Raw genomic sequence first — 12,408 nt, forward strand, 5'->3', positions numbered from 1 at the left:
GGGGGGGGGGGGGGTGCTGGAAATGTAGCTCCTAGATAAATCACTCCTGGGTTAAATCCCCAGTACCAAAAAAATGTTTTTAAATATTTTTTCTGGGAAAATTATACAAGAATATCTTTTAGCTTTCATAGTTGAGAGAGCTTTCTCAGAAAAAGCCCAAAGTATGAACAATAAAGAATTGATAAATCTGTATTAAAATAAAAGCTCCTGTGCAAATAAAGATATGACTTCTATTTCTGGCAGTAAAGGAGATTGTATGTTTAGGAAAAAAAAAATCCTCCCATATGCAATAAAATGGCCAGATGAAATATTTTCAATATTTTTTTTTAACCTATTACTGATCTAGCATGGGGCGAAAAAGGATCTAGGAAGCCTAACTAGTAAGAAATGTTATGATCAGTTTCCAGTCCTTAAGTTTTCTAGCTTTTTCTTTGACCACATATAATATATGAAAATCAAAGTTTATTCAGGTTGAAAATAAAAGACCCAAAATTTTAAGTACTCACAAAATTTTTGTACTCACAAAGTACAAATAAACAAAGAATAATGCCATTTATAATGGCAAAGAAAAACAAAACAAAGAATTTAAAAAACGAAAACTCTCTGTCTTGTCAGCTATATAATGTGGTTTGAAAATTCCAAGTGAAAAAATAAACTTAAAGTGTTTCTGGGATGATGGCGTCCACAAATTACTTGCAAAGAAAGTAAAATTTCGATTTCCAACTCAGGGATTGGCAAGAGTGAATACCAAAAAATAAAATAAAATAAATGACCCAAAGATATGCCATCTCCAAAAACCTCAAAAAGTATAATGATAAAGATAGGCTGAAAGTAAATGATGCGCCAAAAAAAAATGCAATACAAACACTAATCAAAAAAGACTAATGTCTGGGCTGGGCTGGGGCTGGGGCTCGATTCTCAGCACCACATAAAAATAAATAAAGGTATAAAAATTATATAAGAAAAATTTTAAAAGTGTCTATATTAAAGTGAGATAAAGTAGACTTCAGAGCAAAAGAGTTTATAATAGAAACAAAGTGGAATTATAAATGACAAAAGGGCCAATTCACCACCAAGGACACAGCAATTCTAAGTATGGACCACCCCCCCAACCAAAAAAAATTGATATATATATACACATACACATTCATAAATATACATATTCATAAAGACAGAAATTGCAACAGGAAAGAAAAGAATTAGAGTTCAGATATAAACTATTATGTTTATTGATGTTACAAGGGCAACAAAACCATTCATATGGGTCAACAAATGGTGGTAGGATAAATGAATATCCATATACAAAAGAATAAAAATGGACCCCTATACCTCAACCCTATGAAAAATTAACTTCAAACGGATCTTGCACCTAAAATTAATATCTAGAACTATAAAGGAAGATATAAGAGTAAATCCTTGTGACCAGAACCAGGCAATTTCTTTTCAATATGACACTAAAGGCATGTGTGACAAAAGAAAAAAGGGACAAATTAGAATCAAAGGTTAAAACTGTTTCAAAAAATTCCACCAAGGAAAAAGATAACCAGCAGAATGGGGGGAAAAAGTCTGCAAATCAAATACCTGATAAGTGACTTCGATCCAGAAAAAAATGATTCTTTTTTTTTTTAATAGTTGTCAATGGACCTTTATTTATTTACATGTGGTGCCAAGAATCGAACCCAGGGCCTCTCACATACTAGACAAGCACTCTATCACTGAGCTATGTCCCTATCCCACTGAGCTACGACCCAGCCCAGGATCCAGAAAAAATAATTCTTACAATAATAATAATTAAAAAATAATAATTATGAAATGGGCAAGAGACTTGAACAGCCTTTACCCTAAAGATGACCAACAGGTGAAGCAAAAATTAAAGGTTATAGGACAGGAAAAAGAGAAAGCAGATACCAATCAAAGAAACCTGCATAAAGTTTTTAAATCAAATAAAGCCAAATTTATAGCATTAAATGCTTATACTAGAAAAAATAAAGATTGCAAGTCAATAACTTAGGCTTCTACCTTGGGATATTTAAAAAGAGCTAAATTAAACCAAAGTAAGAGAAGAAAGAAAATAATAAGAACAGAAATTGATGCAACTAAGGAGTTAAATAATTGTAGGGTGATTTTACAAAATCAATAAAATTGATAACATACTAGCTAGAGAGTGAGTGAGCAGTGCTATCAGAAAAGAACTACAGACACTAACGAATACAGATTCTACAGATAAGAAAGGAATACTACAAAATATTGTATGTGCACTATTCAGATAAAATGTGACCATTTAGGTAAAATGGACCAATTTCTTAAGACACAAATTATCAAAGGTAGGTGGAAAAAAAAAATACACACCCCCACCCAAACACACATTATACCAAACATTTCAGAAGGAAATAATACCAATTCTATACCATTTTTTCCAGAAAACATAAGAGAAAGAAACATTTCCCAATTAATTTTGTAAGAGTAAAAGAAATTGAAGTTAAAGTGTAAAAGACTGGGTATTGTAAAGTTTCTAAGCTGCAAAGCCTGAGTTAAAATGTAAAGGACCAGGTATTGTTAAGTTCCTATGCTACACCCCCAAAACCTGAAATTCCTATAGCTGTTAAAACAATTCCCGGGACTGCCTAGTAAATATTCCCCCTGACCATCTAGTTGTTTAATAACCTAGGACCCTGTGCAGCTTGGCACGTAGGCATCTCAGGGCCCAAACCAATCAGTTTGAATGTACCCCCCTCTTTAGGAGTGAACTATCACCCCCGCCTGACCTGTTACAGCCAATGAATGTGCTAATCATGTTTAAGAATTGTTGTTTGATTTTCCCGCAGTGTATGATGATTTGTTAAAGGAGACTGTGATGTATGTAAAGTCCCCGCCCTCCCCAAAAAGTGTACTTAAGCACTGCTCAACCCCTGCTCGGGGCTCTGGGCCGCTCTCCCTTATTGAGTGAGCATGGAGCCCCAGCGCGCTGGATTCTTCAATAAACCCCCTTCTGCGGTTGCATGAGTCAGTCTCTTGGTGGTCTCTTCCTCCGTCGTTCGCCGGACCCTTACAATTTAATGAGTCTAACATTAACCTGATACTAAAAGACAAAACATTACAAGAAAATAAAACTACATAGTAACAACCCCAGTAAACACAGACACAAAAATTCTCAACATAGGATTAGCAAAATCAAATCCAGCAAAATGTGAAAAGGATTATAGATCATGACCAAGTTCTGTTTAGTCTAGGAATGCAAGGCTGGTTCAACAATCAAAAACCGATCACTGTAATTCACTATACTAGGGAACTAAATAAGAACTTGAGCCAATGATCATGAAGAAAAAAACATGATGAAATTCAACATCCATTCATGGTAAAAACTGTTGCTAAAGTAGGCACAAAAGAGAACTTCCTTAAATAGATAAAGGGCATCTACAAAACATCTTAAGCTATCATCATGCTCAAATGTAAAAGACTCAACACTTTGCTCCTAAATTGAAAACACAAGAAATATTTCCATTCTCTTCACTCCTATTTATCCCTTAGTGTAGCCAGAAAAGAAAGGAATGGGAAAAAAGGAAACACATTCCTTTTGAAATTAAAAGCAACTTCCTCATAACTGCTTTTATATCCTCAGGGCGAGGAAAAACAGGAAGGAAATTAAGACTGACTTGTTCTCTTGCTAAGCACAGCCTAGCTAAATCTACATATGTATAGCACTTGGCTTTAGTTTCTACAAGGCTTCTGTGGGTAAAGGGAGAAGTAAACTAGCTGCTTCTCCCCAATTTTATCAAACTGCATAAAATTCACTTCTTATGAGAGTGGCTGAATATGGGCTGCCTGTGAGAAGGAAAGTGGAAGGAAGGGAGAGAGAAAGGAAATCTGTATTTTCAAATAAAATGTCTTATAAAAAATTCAATGGACTCTACACAAAAGGTCTTAGAATTTAGTTTAGGGAGTCAGTTACAAGGTCCATTTACAAAGTCAACTATATTTCCATATATAAGTAATAAATAGTTGGAAATCTAAGTTTTTAAAATGATAATAGAATATAAAAAAACCCACTTAGGTATAAATCTAGCAAAATCTGATCAGGATCAAGATGCTATAAACTCATACACTAATCAAATAAACAAATAAGGCAACATGCCATGTATATGGATCAGATGACACATTATTGCTAAGATACCTATTCTCTCTAAATTGATGTATAGGTTCAACACAATCAATTCTCAACCTGAATCCCAGTAGGATTTGTTGAAGATATAGAAAATCTGATTCTAAAATATATATGGAAAGAAATAGGTACAAGGTAAAAGTTATTAGGTCAAGGTTATCTTTTGGAAAAGAAAAATAGATTTGGAGAAAAAAAGTGGTAGACTTACATTACCTAATTTCAAGAATTTGCATAAGTATAATCAAGACATGGGGTTTTAGAAAGAGTAAATACACAGATCAGGGAAACAGAACATAAAACACACAAATGGACCCATGCAAATCCAGAGGTCACCAAAATATGGCTCAAAGCCCAAATCCGGCATTTATTTTTAGTATAGCCCTTGAGGCCAAGTTCTAACATTTCTAAGGGGTTGTTAAAAAAACAACAAAGAACAACAGGCAACAGATCATTTTGGGTGCTCAATGCCTAAAATACTTACGTAATCTTTTATAGAATTTGTCAGACCATATAAAAAATAGACTTCATATGGATCATAGATCTAAATGTGATATGTAAACCATGAAACTTTTACAAGGAAACATATGAATTCCCTCACCTCTCACTGGAAATCAAACCTAGGGCATCAGGCATGTTATGCAAGTGTTCTACCACTGAGCTAAACACCCAACTCTAAGGAAAATATATTTTATTGGTGCATTATAGTTGAATATTATGGGATTCGTTGTTTACATTCGTACATGCACACAATGTAACAAAATAATTGAGCCAATATAATTTCCCAGCATTTCCCCCTTTCCTCCCCTCCTTCCTGCCCTTGGTCCCTTTTTTCTCCTCTACTGATCTCACTAGCACTTTCATAAGACCCCACCACCACCTTTCTTTTATTTTCTTTTTACCTTGGTTTCGAGAAAGAGTTTTTCTTTCTTTTTTTTAAAAAAAAAAAAAAAAAAACACTTAATGTCTCATGGCTATAAATGTATTTTTCTCAGAAAATCCCCTTTTCTTTTTCTCTTTTGATTCAAGGATGACTCTTTTGTTTATTTTCTTTCCTTTTTTTCTTTTCCTTTTTTCCTGTACATCCATGTTCACAGCAGTATTAATTCACAATTGACAAAAGAAGAAAATAAATAACCTAGGGTCTATCAACAGAAGGATGGATAAACAATATGTGATAATAAACACATGGAAAATTATTCAGGAATAAAAAGGCAAATTCATAGGGATGGAAAAGTAGAATTGAGGTTACTATGAGCTGGGAAAAATTAATATTTATAGAATGGGTACAGAATTTGATGAAAAAGTTAAGAAAATAGATAACGGTGATGGTTGTACAACACTGTAAATATACTCAATACCACTGTATTGTACTCTTTAATTTAAATGGTCAATGTTATGTTGTGTACAAAAGAAATAATTTTTTTGTAGGGGGCAATGCTAGGGATTGAACTTGGGGCCACATGCATGCTAGGCAAATGCTCCAACTGGGCTACACCCTTAACCCCTTAAAATGTGTTTAAAGATTTTTTTTTTAAATGAGCCAAAGAATTGAACAAAAGTTTAAAAGGTTATATCATAGGTGACGGTGACACTAGGAGAAACAAAGACTAAAGTTCAATGGGGAGATGACAATGATTTTAGGATCTGATAAATGTGAATACAGGTTATTTACTGCAATCTAACAAGCCACATCAAAACAGTATGTTAAAATGGTATGTTAATAACTTCCTAAGTTCACTTAATTAAGTCTCACTCAATGAATTTCATATGGAGCAGTAACATGGTCAGGAATCACCTCAGAGGTATCTTCACTCACATGTCTAATATCTAGGCTGGGATTCCTCAGCCATCTTTTTCTCTATATGCCATCTACCTGGGTCTCCACCAGTGTGGACTCAAGGGAGTCAGCCTTAACATTGCAGCTAGACTCACTCCCAGAATGAATTAACCACAAGACAGCTGCAGAAGCTGAACAATATATTCTAACAAACCCCAGAAAGTCCTCTAACATCTCTTCCAATAGATTCTATTGTGCAAGAAATCACAAAGGATCACCAAGTTTCAAATGAAGGGATTACATACCCTCTCACTCTCTTGGCCAAAAAAACCAAACAAACAAAAAAACTTACAAAAAATTAAATGTAATCTTAAAACCACTATAAGTTTCTTTGGGATGTCTTTGGAGTTTCAAGTTATAGAAAGATATCAAGACTGAGGGCTGGGATTGTGTGGTTTAGTGGTAGAGCACTGGCCTAGCATGAGTGAGGCAATTGGGTTTGTTACCCAGCACCATAAAAAGAAGAAAAAAAAAAAAAAAAACCTAAATAAACAAAATAAAGTTATTGTGTCCAACTACAACTAAAAATATATATTTTTAAATAAATGACAATGGAATGTATTATAATTCATATTACACATATACAGCACAATTTTTCATATCTCTGGTTGTATATAAAGTATATTCATACCAATTCATGTCTTTATACATGCACTTTGGATAATGATGACCATCACATTCTACCATCATCACTAACCCCCTGCCCCCTCCTTTCCCCTCCCACCCCTCTTCCCTATCTAGAGTTCATCTATTACTCCCATGCTCCCCCTCCCTACCCCACTATGAGTCGGTCTCCTTATATCAGAGAAAACATTTGGCATTTATTTTTGGGGGATTGGCTAACTTCATTTAGCATTATCTTCTCTAATTCCATCCATTTATCTGCAAATGCCATGATTTTATTCTCAAAATTTTATTGCTGAGTAATATTCCATTGTGTATATATGCCACATTTTTTTTTTATCCATTCATTTACTGAAGGGCATCTCGGTTGGTTCCAGAGTTTAGCTATTTTTTTTTTAGCTATATTGTGAACTGTGCTGTAAAATATTTTTTAATAATGAAACATAAAAAAGGAGAAAGATATCAGGACTGAATATAATAGATATGATAATCTTTAGTAACTGAAAAGAATGAAAGTAAAAGAAACAAAAATCAATGGTAAATCTTCAAGGAACATTAAAATACAAGGAATAGGTGAGGCAGATCCAGAATGTGATTGGAGAAGAGAACAGAGCTTTTTTGAAGTAAGGAGAGGTTAACGGTTGTAAAACCTTCTAGAGGACAAACAAAATGAGCCCTGATAAACTGATGAATTTCTTAACTAGATAATAATCAATGAGGAAGCAGTTTGGGTAGAAGAATGAATATTGAAGCAAGATTGCAATATTTACATGCTTGATGACAAAGTGTGACTTTGTTATATTCTCCCCCCAAAAAGTACCATGGAAGTGGGTGAGAGGTAAACAAAAAAATAAAATAAAAAACTGTTTTGGTTCTGGGGTTCTGAACCCAGGGTTGCTTTACCACTGAGCTATATCTCCATCCCTTCTTATTCTGAGACGGATCTTGCTAAGTTGCTAAGGCTGGCCTCAAACTTGTGATCCTCCTGCCTCAACCTCCAGAGTTGCTGAGATTCCCTGAGCCACCACACCCAGCCCAAAATATAAAATCTTTATGTTAATGCAATGTGATTTCAAATTGTATTACATATAACTACCCATTTTTTAATTCTTTTTAAGAAAAAATAATTTTTTAAGGAAAAACAATTTGCTGTTTAAAAGTGTTTATACCTTCGGTTAAATGAGATAGACTGGACATGTCTACTTATTCTTTCCTGAAAGCCCATTTGTTTGTGGAAAAAAAGAAAGCTGTTAAAACCACAAGAACAACAGAGGAGAAGATATCAGAGATATTAACACACTCCAGAAGATGGAAATAACATCAAAGAGACAGCAGAGCTAATTCAAATATCCACAAAGAATACCAACAAGAAGCAAATCCAACAGAAAAGCCCCCAATAGAGACACAAGTATCAAGAAAAGGCAAGATAAAGCACAAGGCTAAAAATAGTAAGGGAAGTAAGTGGTTGAAATCTATGCACAAATCAGTTATATTCTTTGGTTCTCAATTGCATTCATTTGAACAAAATGAGTATACCTCAAAGGTCAAGTAAGACAGACTACGTCACAGATCAAGTATAGAGCAGAACAGAATGCAAATCTTGTCCTTCAGATCCTATGGCCCATGCAGTTTTTACTATACTATGCTGTCTCCCTACACCACAGTGCTTCCTGTCTCAGTTATTTGTACAGCATTTTAAGTCTTAATTTTTACATCACTTTATGCTTAGATTATCTGTTTGTGATATCTAAATAGCCTACAATCCAGGACTACATAAATCTAGACAGGTATCCTAGAATCTATCCTCAATACCTAAAATCCAGGGACAGATCTATTTAGTTCTTTGCAGAACCAGTGTTTTTTCCGCATGAGGTATTCTAATAAAGAAAAATGCAAATTATCCCATAGTGATTCAAAGTTGAATGATATCAATAAATATTGACATGGGCTAGGGATATAGCTTGATGGTAGAGTACTTGTCTACCACAAAAATAAAGAAAAAAATAATATATAGTAAGTCGTTAAAAATTACCACTAAAATTAAGTATTAAATTTATTAAGTACCTATCTATCTCCAAATCCATTACTTGGGGAAAAAACAAAAACAAGCAAACTTAAACAACTTGTTAGAACAGCCAAAACTATAAGCTTTAAAGCATATCATAAACAAACCAAAGGAAGCACCAAAAGGAAATGCCTGCACATTCAGAAAAATTTTATCATAACATTAGTAATTCCTCATATATAACACCTTTTGCTTTTCTTTGTGGAAACTAAACAAACTGATACAGAAAAAATTGTGTGTAGAATTCAAAAGACTAATGAAAAAGTAGTCCTAACACATTACTAAGAAAAATAACTTTCTGGGCACAGAGGCACACACCTGAAATTCCACACACTTGGGAGGCTAAAATAGGAGGATTGAGAGTTCGAGGCCAACCTTAGCAACTTAGTAAGAATCTGTCTCAAAATAAAAAGGGCTGGACATGTAATCCCCAATGCTATCAAAATAAGGAAGGAAGGGAGGGAGGGAGGGAGAGAGGGAGGGAAAAGCTGAACCAATAAATATCTAATTTGCAGACAACAGATAATAACCTATGCAGGGCTATGATAGTTGGGAGAAAAAAAACTGAATGAATCTAGTTCCACACTGGTTTTCACCTTGAGGGTATTTTCCAATAACTTTACAGAGAAAGAAAGTCCAAGTACCAAGTAGCAAGCAGTCTTGCTATGATGAGAAAATGAGAATTAATGTTTGTGGCTACTAAGGCAGCTGGGTGACCAGGTGAGGGCAAGATAGATGTCTCCACCAATGGGCATATGGACAGACTATATTTTCCTAACAAGTCCACAGCAGTATTTCTGATCACATGATCCTCCAGAACCTTGTCACTTTTTTCAAAAGACAGCACATTTATCTTTCTTTTACTGTGAGTGTGCCTTTTATGAAAACTTTAACAAGCAAAATATGGGGAAAATAACATTACAAGACTTCCAAGCGTCAGCTAAGAAAAGGTAATATGGCTACAGTCTCTCTTTCTCTCTCTCTCTTTTTTTTTTTTTTTGGTTCCTGGGAATGAACTTGGGGGCACTTGGCCACTGAGCCACATCCCCAGCCCTATTTTTGTATTTTATTTAGAAACAGGGTATATCACTAAGTTGCTTAGCACCTTGCTTTTGCTGAAGCTGGCTTTGAACCCATGATCCTCCTTGTTTCAGCCTCCCGAGCTGCTGGGATAACAGGCATGCATCACCACGGCCAGCCAGTCTGACTTTTTATGTAAGAGTGCTCACCCTTGGAAACCAGCTACTGTGCTATGAAGCAGCCCAAGGTAAACAAAGTGGTCATATATAGGTGCTTCAGTACCAGCTGAGGTTTCCCTGTTTGTGGATAGTCTCCAGCCTTTGAGTCTTCCAGCTGAGGCCTGACATATAATGGAGCAGATAGAGCATTCATGTGTGAATCCCCCAAATAACAAACAGAATTCCTGGGGATAATAAATGGTTGAGTTTTTTATTGTTGCTGTTTTTGGTACCTACTTGAAAGGCTGAGGCACTTAACCACTGAGCCACATCCCTGGCCCATTGTTTGTTTGGTTCTTTTTTGGGGGGGTAGGGGGTGGTGGACAAGGTCTTGCTGATAATTTGATAATTAAAGTTATCAAAAGAAAAATTATGCTGGATGGGAAACACAGAGAATCCTTTTATGATACTATGAAACAAATACAAACTATAAGTTCAAATGAAAACAAAATATTAACTAATATCAACTTACAACAAAAGTATTTTTAAGTTTATGACCCTCAACTAGCAAGCTAGTTAGGGATTTGAGACCTCGATCCTGGTTTTCTAATTCTAATGAATTAATATCAGGAAAAAGAGTAGCATTTTTTATACCAGTTGTTTGATACTTAAAGAGTTTCCATTAATCAGAAATTTTTACAAAGCAAAATTTCCTTCATTTCATAATATTTTTGCATAGCAACCTATACTCCAACTATCTATTAGTAGATGATAGGATAGAAATAAAAATTAGAAGTTCAACATTTTAGAAAAGACATACTGAATTGTTGTATATACTAAAAATATCTCAAATGTGCCTTTCATCAATCTGCAGTCTCTTTTCTGATGTGAAATGGCTTGGAATTTAGGATAAATTAGCAATTCTGCTGTACAGTAATATATAACAGTTTGAGCTTAAGATACCGATGAGCATTTTCAATCACTCAGAAGAAAACAGCTATGTCATAGTGAAGACTTGGAAATGAGTAATTCCAGTTTAAATATTAATATTAAAACTATTATTTTCATAATATTAAATTTCAGGGTGTGATAACAGTACTATATTAATTCAGGAGTCTCTTTGGATGCTAGAGTACTATGGATGAAATCTACTACTTTGAGACAGTTCAGGGGGAAAAAGAAAGCAAATGTGCAAAATGTTAATATAAGTTCAACACAGTAAATCCTTTTATGATATTCTCAAACATGTTGGTAAAGGGCATGGGGTATTTATTGTACTATTTTTTAAATTCTTTCTTTATGTTTAAAATTTTTAAAATAAAAAGGGGGGAATGCATCCTTGTTTGTATATCAACATGTGTACAAGAATGTTCAGTGCAAAGCCCAAAGTAGAAACAATCCAAATATATAAACAATAAATTGACAAGCAGATAAATAAATGGATAAACTGTGACATATTCATACAAAAGGCAATTGTCTAGCAATGAAAATGAACTATTATTATTAATACCACATGGATGAAACTCACAAGTAACAATGAGCAAATGAAGCTAGACACAAATTGCATAAATAAATATTAAGATAATACTCAGTTAAGAGCAGGAATATCAATTATCTTTATTTAGCAAAAGTTTTACAGATAGTTCAAGAAAGACTACAATGGAAACATATAAGTTATGTTAGAGAACAAATTCCATTCAGGTACCTTCAACCACCCACATACTATTTCTGGTTTGTTAACAGTGTTCAGTGGGCAAGATTTTTTTAAAACACCCAATTTGAATGAGAACACATACCTAACACAAACCTGTATCAAAGAATTTCATATCTGAATAATTTTTCAAACTACACAACTTAATGATTCTAGTTTTAAAATACATTTAAATTCAGACTAAAAAATAGTTATGATGATGATAATGATGATTCGAAGAAGAAAAAATAATATACTTACATTAACTTTGAAAGCTTGTACAGTGTTATCCAGAAGAAGGATGTTGCAAACCACCTCTGTATTCTGTCTGTCTCGGGCCAACTCTGATGCTCGTACATTGTAGGTTCTGCCAGCAGGCAATCGGAAACGTGAGGTCATTACTGTCCACACAAGATCTAAGTTTAAAAAAAAATCACCAAATAAAAGGACTGTGGAAGACACAATGTTGTTTAAAAGATAATTGTTATTTTTTTAAATTAAAACTTAGGAAACTAACAAATTTTGAAACATTAGGATAAGAACTGTAGGTATAAAAAAAATAGATATATACACAAATATATATTTCATCATCTAAACAAATATTTATTGCCTTAAAAAGGCTTTATTTTTAACTGCTCCAAAGAGAATTCAATATTCTAAAATTTCAGGAAGTCACATTCCAATTTAAAATACATAAATAAGGGAGAGGGTAATGCCACCTCAGGAAGTTGAATGTTATTCATTGATGCAAGTATTTAAAATCATTGTAGAATGACAAAAGGTAAGATAACTTTTAGGCCATTCCCTAGAAAACTTAAGATTTTAGGAAAACATGGGAGGTTTTCTTTGTTTTTA

At 34.1% G+C, this 12,408-nt stretch overlaps 1 protein-coding gene across 1 annotated transcript in view; it reads right to left on the reverse strand.

Moving 5' to 3' along the window:
* Ptpn4 (protein tyrosine phosphatase non-receptor type 4) overlaps positions 1 to 11,969 on the reverse strand; it is a 126,363-nt gene extending 114,394 nt beyond the window's left edge. The window contains exon 1 of the mRNA XM_048810443.1: positions 11,815 to 11,969. Coding sequence (XP_048666400.1) covers positions 11,815 to 11,952 — 138 coding nt within the window. The 5' untranslated portion in view covers positions 11,953 to 11,969. The remainder of the gene's footprint in view (positions 1 to 11,814) is intronic.
* Positions 11,970 to 12,408: the final 439 nt, after the last annotated feature.

Source organism: Marmota marmota, unplaced genomic scaffold (assembly GCF_001458135.2).
Source record: "Marmota marmota marmota unplaced genomic scaffold, marMar, whole genome shotgun sequence".
Taxonomy (NCBI): Eukaryota; Metazoa; Chordata; class Mammalia; order Rodentia; family Sciuridae; genus Marmota; species Marmota marmota.